The following is a 19026-nucleotide window of genomic DNA, read 5'->3' as shown; positions in this document are numbered from 1 at the left end:
TATAATGTAACTCCCTCACACCATTACATCTCTTCAATGAGATGAACTAATGGTTTCAGAGCACTGCAAACAATCAATAAGGCTGAAAGAAACTACAGTGTCTCGATGACCCATTCCTCGAACTACTTTCTTAAATAGAGACCCCAGTTCACTGCGTCTCAAATGGTGTTAATGTCTGTGCTAACAATAGTCCTGGGGAAATCTTTAACAGACTGAGTTTTCATCCATTTGATCCTTCTTTGAGTTACAAGTAAATTTCTCTCCAACTTTTTTTTTAAGTTTCCTAGTTGGAAAATTGTCAGTCTGAAGAGGTTTACCGTCCTCCCATGGATGCCATCCCTCTAAAATCCACTCAGACATTCCTCTGTCCCCACAGTCCCACTACACAGTAACCTACCTTGGCACAATCACATTAGGTGTGGAGCCTGTATTAACATGCACCACCCAGCATTCCTGGACAGCACTTAACATCAACCTTACACTCATACTTGTGGCTTGGTTCAAAACCAGAAATGTAGCTGGAGCATTGGCTCAAACCAAACATGAGCCTCTGGTTCCACATGGATTGCAATTACCCTATTCATCCACTGAGTGTGATCTTACTAACGTTTTCATTCTGACAAATAAGACTTGAGAAGAAAACTAATTCCACAAATTCTTGGGCCACAGTCACTTACAAAGGCAAGAGATTAGGGAAAGACCCTTTTGACAGGTGAAGCAGTGGCCTAGTGGTATTATCACTGGCCTCTAGACCCAGATAACACTCTGGGGACCCAGGTTCACATCTCACCACAGCAGATTAATTCAATAGGTATTTGGAATTAAAAGTCTAAGGATGACCATTGCCAATTAATGGGAAAACCCATTGGGTTCACTGATGCCCTTTAGGGAAGGAAGCTGCCATCCTTATCTGACCTGGCCTCCTACCCCTGACTACAGATGCACAACAACATGGATGGTTCTGAACTGCCCTGATGCTGTCGTAGACAGTGATATGCTCCTCCCGCAATTGAATAAAAGAAAAGCAACAACCAGCAATTAAAGCCCTTAAGTCAATGAGTGGCCACTTAAGTATCTGCCCTCTCCATTAGGTGAGTAAAGAGGTTAGAATGGGTAAACTGAGCTCAGGTAGTTCAGTCAGTACAGCACCAAATTTGGAGGGCTCTTGTAGTGCAGTGGTAGTGCTCCTACCACTGAGCTAGGAAACCAGATGGCCTTCCTCTTCCATGATTGCAACTTCCCTTCCCATGTGGTTGACGATGTCCGCCAGCGCATCTCCTCTACTTCACACACCACCACCCTTGAACCCCATCGCTCCCATGCAACAAGGACAGAACACCCCTGGTCCTCACCTTCCACCCACCAACCTCTACATACATTGTATCATCCTCTGCCACTTCCACCACCTCCAAACGGACCCCACCACCAAAGATATACTTCCCCCCCACCCCATCAGCATTCCGGAGAGACCATTCCTTCTGCAACTCCCTCGTCAGGTCCACACTCCCCCCCACCCCACACCACCGCCCCACTCCTGTCACCTTTCCCAGCCACTGCAGGAAATAGAAAACCTGTGCCCACACCACTCCCCTCACCTCCATCCAAGACCTCAAGGGATCCTTCCACATCGATCAGAAATTTACCTGTACCTCTACCAATGTCATCTATTGCATCCGTTGCACCTGGTGTGGTCTCCTGTACATCGGGGAGACAGGACTCCTACTTGTCGATTGTTTCAGACAACATCTCTGGGATACCTGCACCCACCAACCCAACCGCACTGTGGCTGAGCACTTCAACTCCCCATCCCATCAAGGACATGCAGTGCTGGGCCTCCTGCCAAAACCGTTACCACCTGACGCCTGGAGGAAGAATGCCTCATATTCCACCTTTGGACCCTGCAACCACACGGGATCAATGTTGATTTCAACAGCTTCCTCATTCCTCCCCTCCCACATTATCCCAGTCTCAAGCCTCCAACTCGGCACTGCCCTCCAGACCTATCCATCACTACCCCCTCTTACCTATCACCTTCTCCCTCATCTTCATCCACCAATTGCTTTCTCAGCTACCTTCCCCCCAATCCAATCCCCCTCCCCTCTCCCATTTATCTCTCAGCGCCAGCCCACAAGCCTCATTCCTGATGAAGGGCTTATGCCCGAAACATTGATTCTCCTGCTCCTCGGATGTTGCCTGACCTGCTGTGCTTTCCCAGCAACACACTCTCGAACCTGGGTTCAAGTCCCACTTACTCCCGAGGTGGCTAATAGTGTCTATGAACAAAAAAAAATCTAGAATGGGAAACAATGATCTCAGTCCATCATGGTGGGAAGTTTTCCGATTCAGGTGAGAAAACTCTGAAAGCAACACCTCTGATCATTTCTCAAAGACAAATGTAATGTTGATATTACTGAATGAGTAAATCACTGCAGCATATTCGGTATGGTCTGCAGTGGTTGTGTGGACTTACCCACATATCCTGGGGTACCACACGCTGTGGACATCACACTACCAGTGCCCTCAATTTTCGACAGGCCAAAGTCACTGATCATTATTTTGGAATCTTCATCAACGCTGTAGTACAGCAGGTTCTCAGGCTACAGGGTTAAATGCAACAAAACATTCACTGAAAGCCACAGAGTCTTTCTGTAGAGTGAGAGACAGTGCAGAGCATATGTACAGACGACATTGCCAAATATTAAAAAGTACAAGGTCTGAGCAAAGTATTCAAAATCAGGAGGAACATGGTCAGAGAAGATGAAGGGATCGAGAGTGAGAGGGAGTAGATGTAAAGTCATGGACGAAAGCAGCAAAAAAGACAATGACTGGGAGGTGAGGGTTCTGGAGTGCATTACCCAAGTGTGTGGTGGAGGCAACTTCAATCAAGATGTTCAGAGGGAATTAAACCGTTCACTAAAAAGGGAAAATGTGTAGGGTTATAGGGAGCATGCTGGAGAATGGCACCAAGTGAAATGTTGAATGGGAGAGCTGGTACTGATATGATGGGCTGAATGGTCACTTCCTACACTCTAACAATTCTGTGATTCTGATTGTTTTAGCTTACTGGCTGGGGATAAAGTAATTACAATGCTCGGAGATTGTGAAATGTCCTAAATAAACGCAGTCTTCCTTTACGTGGATGTGACAGCCGATGTGTTTTTGTTCAAAACCATAAAACATCGGAGCAGACACAGGCCATTCAGCCTATCCAGTCTGCTCTACCATTCAACAAGATCATGGTTGATCTGATCATTCTCAGCTCCACTTTCCTGTCTTTTCCCCACATCCCTTGATTCCCTTACTGATTAAAAACCTTAGTCTTGAATATACTTAATGGCCCAGCTTCAACAGCCTTCTGCAATGAAGAATTCCATATATTCACAAGAAGATGAAATTCTTCTTCATCTCTGTCTTAAATGGGTGACCCCTTATTCTGAGATGATTCTGCCTAGTCATAGACTCTCCCACAAGAGGAAATGACCTTTCCATATCTGCCTTGTCAAATTCCCTAACAATCATGTATATTTAAATAGGGTTATCTCACATTCTTCTAAACTCCAGTGAGTACAGTCCAACCTACGTAACCTTTCAGTCCCTCTGTACCTAGCATCAACCTCATGAACCTTCTGCGGACTGCCTCCAATGCCAGTATATCCTTCCTTTGATAAGGGGTCCAAGACTGTTCATGGTATTCAAGCTGTGGTCTGACTGGTGCCTTGTATCGTTTTAGCCAAACCTTCATATTTTTCTATTCCATTTCCTTTTAAACAAAGGGAATTCAAAGGCCAAAATTCCAATTATCTTCCTTATTACCTGCTGTAAGTAGATGCTAGCTTTTTGTGATTCAGGGGTGAGGATTCCCAAATCTCACAGTTCTGCAGCTTTCTCCATTTAAATAATATTCTGCTCCTCTATTCTTTCTGCCAAAGATTGTAACCTCACATTTCCCTATATTATATTCCATCCACCCAGTTTTTGACCACTCACTTAAACCTGTCTATATCCCAATGCTGGCCCTTTGTGTCATCCTCACCTCAAGCCTTCATATCCACTTTTGTACCATCTTCCAAACTCTAGATTAGAGTGGTGCTGGAAAAGCACAGCAGTTCAGGCAGCATCCGAGGAGCAGGAAAATCGACGTTTCGAGCAAAAGCCCTTCATCAGGAATTCCTGATGAAGGGCTTTTGCCCAAAACGTCAATTTTACTGCTCCTCGGATGCTGCCTGACCTGCTGTGCTTTTCCAGCATCACTCTAATCTAGACTCTGGTTTCCAGCATCTGCAGTCATTGTTCTTACCACCTTCCAAACTGGCTACTGTACATTCACTCTCCACATCCAAGTCATTCATATTAATTGTGTTAATAATTGCGGGTCCAGCTTTAATCCCTGTGGCACTATTCAAAAGCTGAGAGACATTGAATGGAAAAAGTAATATAGGTGACCCCTGTATCCGTGGGTGATACGTTCCAAGACCTACCTTGGATGCCCAAAACCACAGATAGTAGCGAACCCTATCGTTTAAATGGGAAATTTACTTCCTCGGCAGCCCCCTGGAATTATTTCTGGAATGTTCTGTGACATATTTTCAGGGCGCGGTAAACTACGGATAACTGAAACTGTGGAAACCGAATCCGCGGAAACAGGGGGTTTTACTGTATACAGTTTCTAACCTGTGTAATGTCTGTCCTAGTATCCACATACCTTCAGGTCTCTGTGTACAATGCCCAGCTCATGCAGGTACGTGACAGCATCCAGGATTTGCTGGATCAACATGCTGGCGTCTTTCTCTGTGTAGAAGCCCTTGTCCACTATCCTGTCAAACAGCTCCCCACCAGACACACTGTGAAAGATCAAGGGAAACATAATGATAGAGGGACAATGCACAATGAAAATCAACATCAACGTATCGCTCCCATGAAGCACAATGGCAAATCCTATCCATACACTGAAAAGGACAAGGTCTATGCTTCACATTATTGGAACAAATGCTGGAGACTTACCTAGTCAATATAAACAGACATAACCTAAATGCAGAGATGTACATTCACCATAATGCATTGTCACCAGCTACATTGAGGAGATTGGTGCTGGTCAAATAAACCCCAGGAAGATAAGCAAACCAGCCTTCTTGTGTGACACTCTTAATGCACTGCCTTCATACCCAACACCACCAGTCAGACTTACACTCACTGCTACTCTGGTGTTAAATTAAAATGCCCTCGACTTTGAACAACTTGACTTTGAACAGACAACAATCTACAATCCCAACAAGCATCCACTTTTACTAAAACGGTGATGACAAATGGACAGTGCACTCTACAGTACAAGCCAAGTCATTACAAGCAGAGGGCCCTCATCCAAGACATTTTGGGCTCGGTTTTCTCCCAGAACAGATCCTCTTCAGATCTTTATTTCTTTAATTTTATTTCTTTATTTTTCTACATATTATGAAGATGGACTGCAATGTTTAAGTTTTAACTTTCTTCCTTTATTTTTCTACTTCATACCTAAGATTTCGTACCTAGGTCACTTTGTACATCAGATGGTGCTGGAAATGATGACATTTTACAATTTTCACTTTGCTTCTGTACTTGAGTACACATGACAATAAAATCTAATCTTAATTCTAATTTATTCGAACAACTCCTCCTTGGCTGCTGGGAAAATTCAAACTATGAGGTATACTGCCAACATGGTTTGGAGATTTGGATGTATTTCTCCTGAAAGTAAAGTATAACTAATTCATTGTATTGTGCCGCCCCTAGTCTGGCTCCCTACCTACAGAAAGAATTTAGAGTCTTGCAGGAGTTAACAGTGTCATGTCACTTTATGTTTCATTACAAATAGAAACTGAACAAGGAATGCTCCAGTAATGGGGAACGTCCCAACACTCATTTCTCATGAAAATATTATCGTCAGTGAAACAAATCACTCCAGCCTCTGGAATTTATAAAAATTGTAGGCACTTAAAGGTGAGAAAACCAAGATCATTGGTTAGTGCAAGAAAGCAGTAGCAAGGGATGATCTTGAGATCAGAGAATAACTTTTATACAAACTAATGTATAGACCAGACAATGGAGGCTAGCTCCTCACACTCTGCTGTCAGTGCAACCCCCTGCTCCACCTCGCTCGCTCAGAGATAGCCTACATCCCAATTCCCACTGGACCCTCAGCCCCTGCCTATTCAAGGAGGAATAATTTTACTCAAAGTATAGTTCGAATGTGGAACCTGCTGCCACAGGGCTTGAGACAATTCGCAAACACACATTTGATTTGATTTGATTTGATCTATTGTTGTCACAAGTACTGACACACGGTGAAAATTGCTGCTTTCTGTGCTATGCAGGCAGATTGTTCCATACAAAGAGCAACAGGGTAAAAGAACAGAGTGCAGAATACAATGTTACAGCCACAGAGAAGGTGCAGAGAGAGAGATCAGAATTAATATTTAAGAGGTCCATTCAAAAGTCTGATAACAGCAGGGAAGAAGCTGTTCTTGAATCTGTTTGTAGGTGTATTCAAACCTTTATATTTAAGGAGAAGCTAGATCTTTGAAGGAGAAAGGAACATTATTGATAAGATTAGACGAAGTGGGAGAACACTCTTGTGGAACAAGCACATCAACACTGAGTAGATTGAGCCAAACGGTTTATTTATTGTAAAACTGTTGATTAAAACATCATCTGGACACATACAACCATACCACCACCTAGTGGTCACATTTTGGGAGCCCATTCTGTAGTGTGACAGCACCATCTACAGGACACTATGAGTATTTCTTGAGCATTGCTTGCATCCAACACAAAAAAAAACGAGAAGTGCTGGTGATACTCAGCAGGTCTGGCAGCATATCGAGGGGGAAACAGAGCTAATGTTTCAAGTCCAAAGGGACTGTTCTTCAAAACTGGATGTTCCAAATGTTAACTCCGATCATCTCTCCACAGATATTGCTAAGTTTCTCTAGTATTTTCTGTTTTTACTTCTAATCTCCAGCTTCTGTATTTATTGTATTATTTTATTTGATCTGCTGAGTTCCACATTTTCACCATTTTGGGAGCTGACCTCTAATCCAGAAGCTGAAGTGGAGCAAGCAGATCAATAATAAAAAAGCCAAAAAAAACCTGCAGAATTGGGAAATTAGAATCCCTGCTGTGTGGAAACAGGCCCTTCAGCCCACACCATCCCTCCAAAGTGTATTCCACCCAGACCCATTGCCCTACATTTACCCCTTACTCATGCATCTAACCTACACATCCCTGAACACTACGGGCAATTTATCACAGCCAATTCTCCCAATCTGCACATCTTTTGGATTGTGGGAGGAAACTAGAGCACTCAGAGGAAACCCACACAGACTTGGGGAGAACGTGCAAACTCCATACAGACAGTCGTTTGAGGCTGGAATCGAACCCGGATCCCTGGCGCTGTGAGGCAGCAGTGCTAACCACTGAGCCACCAGAAATCAGAAACAAAAACAGGGTTGTTGGGAAAAACTTAGCAGCACCCATGAAGAGAAATCATAGTTAATTCTTCGGGTCCAGTGACCCTTCCACAGAACCAGATCAATATCCTGGCAGCAAGCTGAGTAAAGAAACTTAGTGTTCGGTGCCAAGCAGCTCACCCTCCCAGAACCACTCCAATCTACAAGCTCCAAGCTTGTCCCGATATTCAGCAGGAGCCCTGGATGATGCCACATGCTGTGCTCTACCAACTGTGATGGGGGTAGAGTGCTGTCTTCCTGTCTAAGTTACTGTTTGTTTTATATCCAGAAGTGCTCTTATACGCATCTGAACATTTATTCTTCCCATCACTATGGTATTTTTTCATCTATTAACCACCACCAGCAAATCATCAATGTTTTCCAACTGTTTAATTTATGTGCAAAACCCATTAGGGCAATGCAGACCACCAAAGCTGACAGAGAGGTAGGGAGAGCGCGAGGGGGCTAAAATAAAATGGAGTTGGAAGGAGAGATAAAACACTACCTGCTGAGGTGCCCACCTCTCTCTAAAGAGTTCTGAAGAAGAGTTACACCCGAAAAGTTGACTTATTTACCTCCTGATGCTGCCTGCCTGCTGTGCTCTTCCAGCCTCCTGCCTGTCAACTTTGGATTCCAGCATCTGCAGTTTTTTTTGTCTTTAACCTCTCTCTAAAGGCAGAGAGTATCTGGGGACACCGTTTGCTTGCTGCCCAAATTATTTTGAATCAACTTGTTCAGAGGTGTTATCTCTAGTGCAGATGGGATATTAACCCAGGTCTCCTGGCTCAGAGATGGGACACTATCACTGCACGATACTAAGTCAGTGGGTCTATCTAATGAGTATTTGTAAAGGGTAAACCACTATTTGGTCTTAATGAGGGGATACTTGTCTAACGTAACAAGATGTACCTATTATTTTACAATAAACTGTAAATTACATTGACACTTTAGGCAAAAAGACCAAGTCTACCAGGAGCCAAAGATGATTCTTTTCTCTCCATCAGGACCTTGTGCTAAACTGCTTCTTCTCTATCTATGTGGCATCATCAGGTTGGGTGAAGCCTTATGCAATCTCATTAACCCAATTCAGAACTATGAGCCTTTACAACAGATGCTTGCAGCTGCTCAAAACTCAAGAGTGAAAATGGAAGATAAGACAGCATTTCACATGCACAGTGAACCTGCCATTGACATCAGCGTACATGGCATCCACCACTGCTGTCCTGTGGTCACAGTATGAACACTCTATGGGATACACTGCAACAACTCCACAACACTTAAAAGAGAGAGGGGGAGAGAGAGATGGTGAGAAACAGAGAAATAGTGTGAGTGAGTGAATGGAGTTTGTGTGCATGTGTTTGATTTGGTTTATCTGGATGGATAAACATTTAGATTGCTGGCTGTGTATGTTAACCAGTTAATGCTCCTTCACTGAACAAGTTTTAGTTTAAAAATGGACCAATAACCGTGTTTATTTAAAAGAACTTTGTTCTGCTGTGACCTCTGACACCACAGCAGTAATGCTGTGAAAACACAGACACCTTAAACTTTCCCTCCAAGTCACACAGAGCCCTGATTCAAATTGTTTTCTCATTCATTCATGAGATGCGGGCATCGCTGACAAGGTCAGCATCTCATGCCCGTCCCTAATTGCCACCCAGAACATACCATCATTGGGTCACTATCCAAGCATTGTCTTCCCAAGCCCACAAAGGGACACAAAAACCCACAAATTCCAGGACAATTAGGAGTGGTAAAGTCTGGCCTTGCCTGTGATGCCCACATATCTGTAACAAACTAAAGAAAAGGCTTCCACATCTGACATGATCTGCATAAAGACAGGCGAACTTTACCTCTGAGACTGAAAGCCTTTGAACAGCTCCTGTGGTTCCTATTGACAGCCAGTTAACAAATCATTGAACCAATAGAGGATGAGGACCATCACTACAATGAACCGATTCTGAAGTCAAGCACAGTGAATTGGTACAGTCTTCAAATGACTTTGCTGATATTGTTTTCACCCAGAAAACTGAAAAGCATTAGATACCTTTTGCCAAATTGTTGCAATATTAATTTCAGGGAACAATGTGAACAATAAATAGTATGCCAATTTAAGGAGCATTTTATGGAAATGAGATGCAATCCATTAGGACTATTGTTAGGATTTTTTTAACGAAGAGTGGACAACATGTAAAAGGGATTGCAATTGAGGGAAAGCTGTGCCGGGTCTCTGGCGCTGTGAGGCAGCAGTGCTAACCACTGTGCCACCGTGCCACCCTTGTTAGGATTTTTTTAACGAAGAGTGGACAACATGTAAAAGGGATTGCAATTGAGGGAAAGCTGTGGCATCTTTTAAGCAACAATTGAATGCTGGAGGTGGAGCTTTGTAAGTATTTAATTTTCGGGTGAATGAACATCAATTCCAAGGAACATGGTAAACAAAACATGACTCAGAGACAGAAGGGGATGGTGGGTCAAGGACATGCAGGTCCTGGGCCTCCTCCATCGCCACTCTCTTACCACCCAACGCCTGGAGGAAGAACGACTCATCTTCTGCCTCGGGACTCTCCCACCCCAAGGCATCAATGTGGATTTCACCAGTTTCCTCATTTTCCCTCCCCCCACCTCTTCCCATTTATCTCTCCACCCCCGAACCTCCCAGCCACATTCCTGATGAAGGACTTTTGCCCAAAACATTGACTCTCCTGCTCCTCGGATGCTGCCTGACCTGCTGTGCTTTTCCAGCATCACACTCTTGATTCTAATCTCCAGCATCTGCAGACCTCACTTTCTCCTAGTCGCCAAATGCTGTGCCAAAAGGATAGATTTTGAGAAGGGCCTTAAAGACAGAAAGTCAAGTACAGAGAATCCAGGGATTGTATTCCAGATCTAGAGGCCGCGGCAACTGAATGATTAAAACTGGGGGAGTGCAGGAGGCCTGTGTTAGAGGACCTTCCATGCATTGAAGAGTTGGAGGCGATTACAGAGTTCAATAAGGACAAGGCCATGGAGAGGTATGAAATCAAGGATGGGAGTTTTAAAATCAGACATTCCTCAACTGGGAGCTGAGGCAGGTCACCCAAGCTGAAAGGCGTAAAGGCAATGGGATTTGCTGCAAATTACACATAGTCAGCAGAGTTCAGAATAATCTCAAATAGACAGATGGTACACAGTGAGAGACCCAGTCAAGGTGTATTGGAATATCCGACTCCAGGGATAGCAAAGGCCTGAACGAGGGATTTAGCTGTAGGTGAGTAGAGGTGAAACAGTTGGAACTAAGAATGGATCTCCCTTATCCAGGACTATCTTAAAATGACAGCTTCAAAAGAAAATCTTAGATTAATTGGTTCTCATGAGACTCCACAAATCTCAAGTTTTCACTGAATAATTAATGAAGGAGGGCTTTGAAAGGTTTAGAGTGCACTCCTTCACATTCCTGCCTCTCGAAAATCAGGAAACTGTCTTTGTTTTGCTTTTTGAATACTTTGAATAAATCTACTTCCATCATGTTTAGATGGTCTATTCTGGCTTAGTCTGGTCTTCTCAACCTCACTGTGCCCCTGAGGCCTAGTGACCCTCAGGTTAAACTCACACCAGTTATTTGTTTCTGATGAGAGAGCAGTCCAATGGTTTTGTGGGACAATGGCACATTTGCTCAACTGGCAGAGTGGCAGTGTCCCTACCTCTGAGCCAGATGGCCCAGGTTCAAGTTCCACCTTCCCCCAAGATATATAGAAACGGGTTGATGAATCACATCTTCAGCCAACCTCAAGGCATGAGCCCTCCTCAGGCTAGCTTCTAGATCTTCCTCACCTCTAGCCTTGACTGCCACCTTCCTGCTCAAATTTATTCCTTCTCTTTTAAATCTTTGTCAAATGTTAATTATTTTAGTCAACATTCAAAATGTGATAACAGAGAGGCTCCTCATGACAACCTGTTCCAGCAACAGCTCGCTCATTTTTACACAATTATAGTTCCAAGCAATTAATTTTGGGCTGAGCCCTTTAAATTCGCCTACATATTACCAAACAGGGTATTGAAAGAATGCTCTTCAGAACTTAGGAAGCATCACTGAAGAACACATTGAGGCCAAAAGAATGCATGGCATGAGCATCTTAGCTCACCTCCTTACCCCTATTCCTGGAGTAAATGGAGGGAGAGGGACAAAAAGAATGTTGTGGTGCACAGGGACCCAAGTGGCTGTGTACAGGAATCACAAAAGATAAACATTCAGGTTTAGCAAGTAATTAGAAAGGCACATGGAATGCTGGCCTTCATTACAAGAGCTACCATGCCGAGCAGGTTAGGCCCTTTACTTGTTGAGTGTTTGAAAGAATGAGAGGTGATCTGATGAAATATACGAGAGCGAGAGGCTGGCTTTTCGGATCAGGTGCTGAGCTAACGTGGCGAAACAGAGAACCAGGGGGTTTCGAAATGTGGAGCCTCACATTTAAGGAAAAGAGGAGGAGGAAGGATTTCTTCCTTTAAAGAGTTGTTAGTCTTTGGAATTTTCTACTCTAGCCAACAACGGGGTCGCAGAAATATAGTCAAGGCTGAGTTAGACTTTTGATCAGCAGGAGAATCAAGGGTTATGGAGGATAGACGCTGGAAATGTGTTGCTGGAAAAGCGCAGCAGGTCAGGCAGCATCCAGGGGACAGGAGAATCGACGGTTCGGGCATAAGCCCTTCTTCAGGAATCAGCAATGTGGCATTCAGGACAGAATTAGATTAGCAACAACACTATTGCATGGTAGAGCTGGCTTATGGAACACTGTGTTCCACTCCTGCTCCGACTTGCTCTGTTTATACATTAGCTGAATAGCAGGAAGAAATTGTCTAATTCAAGGTCACTTAGCTAAAGTATTATCCGCACTAAGTGATTGTGAACATTAGCGCTGAATTCTGTAGGTGGGGCTGTAATTGTCAAATTAGTCCCCATTGAAATGCACTTCTCCATTGAGGTACTTTGTACAAGCAGAGCAGTGACCAGTCCAATGTGAGTGTTCACATAGCACCATAGACTGAACAACCAACCTGCTGAAACTGTACGCAATGTATTGCTTTCAACAGCCTTAGGTACACAGCTTTAAACGACCACACAGGATTTTATTTTCGTACCAAGATTTCTGTACACCTGAGCCCTTTGACTCTCATTGTCCTAGCATCTGAGAGTCATATCTCACACTAAAAGAGACCCTTCAGCCCATCTTATTCATGCTGACCAGGTTGCCTAAACTGAATGTCCCATTTGCCTGTGTTTGGCCTATATCCCTCTAAACCTTTTTATCTGTCCAAATGTCTTTTAAATGTTGTAATGCTACCTGCATCTACCACTTCCTCTGGCAGTTCATTCCATGTATGTACCACCCTTTGTGTGAAAACGTTGCCCCTCAAGTCCCTTTTAAATCTTTCCCCTCACACCTTAAACCTATGCCCTCTGGTTTTTGACTCCCCTACTCTAGGGAAAACACTTGGCTATTTACCTTATCTATACCTCTCATGATTTTATAAACCTCTATAAGGACACCCCTCAGCCTCCTACACTCCAGAGATAAAGGTCCCAGCCACTCCTTATAGCTCAAAGCCTCCAGTCTGGGTAACATCCTTGTAAATCTCTTCTGCACACTTTCCAGTTTAATAATATCCTTCCTCTCGAAGGGCGACCAGAATTATACACAGTACTCTAAAAGAGGCCTCACCAATGTGATGTACGGCTGCAACATGGCATCTCAACTTCTACCCTTCAGTGTAACCTTAACAGAGCAGCTCACTGCAACAGAAAAAGTTGCTGACATGTCACTGATTACAGCTCTACAGTCTCACAACAGGATTAGTGTATTAGCAGCAACCCAGTGCATAAAGCCAATAAGCTGCAAGGACTTTCCATATAACCTTTTGAGGAAAAACCTGCAAAGTTACTTTTCAATTTCTCCTCCACCTCTCCTGAAAGAGGAATCGTTTTCCCTTCAGAATCTAGCCATCATTTCAGACTTGATAAATCCAGCTACACTGCCAGCACAGACTGGGAGTGATTGCCCAACAAGGGAAATCAGTTGGGGACTGAATTGTCACTACATTGACAACAAACAGATTAAAATGAAAGATTTTCACATGGGTGAGGCCTTAACTGATCTTGGGACAGATTTTTTGTCCTGTTAAGGGTGCTGCTGAATAAGATGCCTTCGGCTGTAGAGAGGCACCTGGTTTCAGTAGATAGTAAGTTCCCAGAGATACTTCAACAAGATGGTGTGGGGTCCGCAGGAATTAAGGGTGAGTCAACTCAGAGTCTGTGGGAGGTGTCATTGGATAGTGTGTGAGCTAAGTACGGGTCAGCTGAATACTTCTGCAGGATTTAGGGTAGGTTTTTATTGGTCTAAACTTTTCTTAATAACCCATTTGCTTCACTTCAGCAGAACTCTCAGAATCATCCAGGTTAAATGGATGTTTTGGAGGGTTCCGGGAATTCAATGGAATTTTCAATCTCCCAGGCAATCCCTTTGAAGCCTGCTCTGATGGGCACTCTGCCAGGTCCCCACATGCAACACTGGTTGATGTCAAGAAAATGACTGTCTGGCTCTTGGAAAATCTGAGGTTCAATTGTATTGTATACTTAATGTAGAGATTGATAGATTTCTAATTCCCAGCAGCGTAAACGGTTATAGAGATGTTGTAGGTAAAAAGCATTGAGGCACAATCATACCAAATGGTAGGACAGCTTCCATGGGCTCAATGATATATTACTATTCCTATCCAGGACTGCAAATAGCATCCTGTATCGGACTCACTGCCTGATACTGGTGTTTTTCAGAGTACCCACCCCCAGTCCCACACCCACACAAGTAGAACCCATCCCTGCTCTCAACATTCTCATCTACCTGGGGACTCCAACATTCAATCCATGGACTTGAAGCAGATTCCAGGGCAAAACATAGAGATACACCATCGAGCAGTGTTCATCAAATCGCGACCGGGAGGGGAGAATGTTGGATGATGTTTTTTCCCCATCCCCCATACAACTGCCTCAGTAGCTAACCGAGCACAGGCCCAGGCTCAATTTTAGGATCTTCCTAATCTTATTAAGGGAAGTGCCACCACAAGCTCTGTATAGACCTCTGCAGGAACTCAGAAATTTCTAATTTTTAAACAACATTGTTATGGAATTCATAAGAGAAGCAGCAACGAAATGGTCCTTTTAAGGATCAGGGCAATCACCTCATCATCTACAACAGCAGACAGCTTCACATTTGGAAACCAATTCAGATAACCAATGACCAGCATTAAACTGCAAATCTTCTTGTGCAACTTGCAACATATACAGAGATTTAACTTCTATTGTGGAGCCATTCTTTATTGAAGTTGGTTGAGTGCAGGATTTTAGGGGATGGCATAGAAGCAGCAGAGGGCCATGAATAAAGCCAAGATCAGGGAAATAGATTGGAGAATAGTTTGGAAGGATAACAGTGGGGTAAGCAACTGGAAAGGCTTGCAAGTGTACACAAAGACAACTGTAGTGAATGGAATGACAGCTGGAGGCAGAAGGAACATATCACACATTAACATGTAGAGACCAGAAGCAAAAGTAGACCATTCAGCCCATCAAGTCTGCTCTGCTATTCAATGGCTGGTTTGACAATCCTTGACTCTGCCTTTTCCCATAACTCTTGAATCCCTGACTGAGTAAAATCTGCCTCTCTGAGCCTTGAATATAATTAACAACCACAGATTCACTAATCATTGATGGAAGGGGTGCTCCTCATCTCTGTCCTATATAGGTGACATTATTGGGAGATTATGCCCTCTGGTCTTCGACCCTCCCAGAAAGGGGAAACAATCTTTCCACATCTACCCTGTCTAGTCTCCTAAGCATCTTGCGATTTGAAGGAGTTACAACGGTGAGAATCAACAATACCACGAAAGCACTTCTAGACAAGGACATGGATTTTGGGTTCTATGTGTCTGAGTTTGGGACATTGATGAAGATGGGGGTTGGGGGGTTGCGGAATGAGAGCAGGGCTTAATTAAGAACAGGGTAAAGGAGATGTTTAGTGCACTGTCGAACCTAGGTGGCGTGCTGGAGAAACCAAACCTAGGCAGCTGAAAGATGTGGTTAATGTTTGGGAGGCAGGTGACTTTATGACATTGAGAGGGGAACTGATGTTGCTATATGGTACTTGAAGGGCAACTCATGGTGAAACAGGGCAGCAAACCTCTGCCATCCCTCCAACATCTTCCTCAATATCCATTTCTCTGATCTTAAAGTGTTCGTGTGCCTCTCCCAATTGCTTTCCCATTCCTGAGAATCCATATGCACTGCTCTGAAGTGAAGTTCATCCTGAAGGCTACTTCTCTGTTTCTGAAAGAGTGAGTGTATCCTGTTGAATTAGGGACAGGATGCAAAGCCTTTGGGGAGAACCCAAGCTTCGTTGGCTTCAGTCTTGTTGAACATTTGGAGAAAGTTTTATTTTGCTAGCAGTTGAATAATATGGTAATGATCAAGGGATGGTGATAGGGACAGAACCAGGTGCCAGGCTAATGTCAGAGGCAATGGGTGCCAACATTTGGGTGATAAATTTTAAAAATAGCAAAGGAAAGGATTAATGATAGGATTTCACCCAGTCTCTCTTTAGGCAGCTTTCTCTACAAACTGATTGCTCTCACACCTCTCTCCAGAGCTAACGGTGGACACCTGAGATACACTTGGAGGTCTTCATCCTAGAAATGGATGGGACACTAGTGCAGATATATATTGACTGAATTGAGGCATTAGGGGCGGAACCATATGAGAGAAAGAGGTATCCAATCCATGGAGTTTCGTAATATGGAGGAGAAAGAGACAGCGCCAAGGGTAACATCATGATGATGACTGATTTGACAGCGAAAAAAAAGAGAGGAATCCAAATGCAGTACATCAACAATATGGAATATTGAACTTGGGGGAATTCAACATAGAAACAGGACCGGGATTGGGAGCATTGAAAGAGAAACGCCTTGTGAATGCAGGGGACGTTCAAGAATAAGTGTTAGCAGAAGGAAGTGACAAAGCCCACAGTCCAGATTTGAAATTACAACAATCCACAAGATACAAATTTCAGAAGCATTGCAGGAGGAGGTGGAGGTGGGGAATGAGAGAAATCCAGATGGTTAAAATTGTTGGGTACAGCACCGTTTAGTATAGAAGGTGTGAGAAAAGGGAAGGATTTTCAGCAGGAAACTCCCAAGAGAGCTTGAAGGCAGTTAACAAAGATGAGAAAATAATGATGGAGGGCTGCAGCTGAATAAGGTGAGGTTACAGTGGATTATGTCAAGAATGGGTGGGCGGCACAGTGGCTCAGTGGTTAGCACTACAGCATCAGGGTCCCAGGTTCGATTCCAGCCCAAGGTGACTATCTGTGTGGAATTTGCACATTCTCCCCATGTCTGTGTGGGTTTCCTCCGGTTTCCTCCCACAATCCAAAGATGTGCAGGTCAGGTGAATTGTCCATGCTAAATTGCCCATAGAGTTAGGTGCATTAGTCAGAGGGAGATGGGTCGGGGTAGTTTACTCTTCAGAGGGTCGGTGAGGACTGGTTGGGCTGAAGGGCCTGTTTCCACACTGTAGGGAATCTAATCTAAAAATGAAAGTGAAAGCTCTTCCATTGCGAGAATGGAGATTTTACAGCCATGACCTCTGAGTCATGGTCGATTATAAAATTACCAGGAACGTTCCACAAAAGCAAATGGATGTGTACTTTAAAAGAAGAAACTTTTAGTGTCATGAACAAAGAGCAGGTGAATCATGGAGATGTTGTTCAAAGTCTCACCACTGGCACAGTTGTCTTAATGGACTCCTTCTACGCTGATTATTCCTTTGCTTAAAATGTTGATGGTCACATCAAGGATAACAGGAGCCTTATTTACAAAGGAGCAAGGCAAAGTGGAACAGACAGACCCAACAGTCTCCAAGTCTTAAAAGCCAACGGAACTGCGGATTTTGTAAATCAGAAACAAGAACAGAAATTGCTGGAAAAGCTCAGCAGGTCTGGCAGCACCTGTGGAGAGAGGAATCAGAGTTAACGTTCAGAGAAGGGTCACTCGACCTGAAATGTAAACTCTGATTTCTCTCCAAAGATGCTGTCAGACCTGATGAGCTTTTCCAGCAATTTGTATTTTAGTCTTCAAGTCTTGTTTTTTGTAAGGACGCTGAGTACCCATCTTCTCTTTCACATGGACTACACGATGAGGCTTTATTACCAACTCCAGTTAAAGACAACAGCCATCTGCAATATTCCAGGCTGCCGTTAAATCAGACTCATAACAGCAGCACTCATTCAGTTGAACCAGACAGACTTAATTAAATGATTAAAGGCAGATTAATTGTTTACACCCGATCATAACTTCCATCTCCTCTGGTAATTCAGTTCAGGGCCCTCTTGTTATGCAGTGGTAGTGTCCCTACCCCTGGACTGGGAGGCCTGGGTTCAAGACCCACCTGTTCCTGAGGTGTGTAGTAACACATCAGAACAGGTTAATTAGGGAATGTCAGCTCAAACCCAAAGTCTCATAGAGTTTAATTATCGTCGTGAATGAGGGGAATAAAAGGGCTTCAAATTGATCCATGTCACCAGGAGCAGTGAGACTGGCTACAGAGGTAATGGGAAAAACATTATTTTAATAAGCAGTTAGCAATATCATAGTCAACATGCAATGGTTATTAAAGATACCAAAGCTGATGATTACAAAGTGATTTGTTTGGACAGAATTCATCCCACAGATTTAACTTCTACTCATGAAGGAAACAAAAGGTACTTAAAAGAAACATTTCGCCAGCCTCCGCTCCCAGTATGAGGCATTGTCAGTGGCAAGTGTAGGTTGGGAAGTGAGAGCCACAGTTCTGGAAGCCACCTCTGCTGCTGTTGTTGAGGCTGTGTGCTGGAAGGGGATGAGGGTGTTATTCCCATAATGTTTACCCATTTTCATACGGCCATGTCAGTACTGTCCACTTCCCAGTGATCTGAAACAGCTTTCATCAATGGTTTAGCTCCTTCCACAACCTAGCTGACATCTCTCCCCGGAGAGCTTTATGTACTTTGTACATTAGTCATCCTTCTGAAATGAGATGTCAACACCAATTAGAGTTGAACCAGATGTAACTTCCTAGAAGATGGGGGTTTCTGAGTACACTTTTCCACACCATAGATTACCCTGGAATTTCAGTCTGATTTTATGTCTCTCCCAGGAGATTACTGTTTTGCATGGGCTTGAGATTACAGAGTTCTCGAGTTGCACAGCACAGAAAGAGATCCTTCAGTCCAACTCATCCATGCCGACCAGATATCCTATGAATCTAGTCCCATTTAAAAGCATTAGGCCCATATCCCTCTAAACCCTTCCTGTTCGTATACTCATCCAGTGGCCTTTTAAATGCTGTAACTGAACTTCCCCTGGAAGCTCATTCCATACACACACCACCCTCCGTGTGAAAAGGTTGCCCCTTAGGTCCCTTTTAAATCTTTCCCCTCTCACCTTAAATTTTGCCCTCTAATTTTGGACTCCCCATCCCGGGGAA

The 19026-nt window shown here is 43.8% G+C and overlaps 1 protein-coding gene across 1 annotated transcript in view; it reads right to left on the bottom strand.

Annotated features, from left to right (window-relative positions):
* The window catches only part of LOC122559247 (calcium/calmodulin-dependent protein kinase type 1-like), a 172542-nt gene that overhangs the window by 12973 nt on the left and 140543 nt on the right, over window positions 1-19026 (bottom strand). Inside the window, exons 4-5 of the mRNA XM_043708629.1 lie at window positions 4703-4841; window positions 2471-2597 (exon numbers count right to left, since the gene is read on the bottom strand). Of these exons, the coding sequence (XP_043564564.1) occupies window positions 2471-2597; window positions 4703-4841 (266 nt within the window). The remainder of the gene's footprint in view (window positions 1-2470; window positions 2598-4702; window positions 4842-19026) is intronic.

The sequence above is a fragment of the Chiloscyllium plagiosum genome, chromosome 18 (assembly GCF_004010195.1).
Source record: "Chiloscyllium plagiosum isolate BGI_BamShark_2017 chromosome 18, ASM401019v2, whole genome shotgun sequence".
NCBI lineage: Eukaryota > Metazoa > Chordata > Chondrichthyes > Orectolobiformes > Hemiscylliidae > Chiloscyllium > Chiloscyllium plagiosum.
This window is presented reverse-complemented; position numbering and strand designations above follow the sequence as displayed.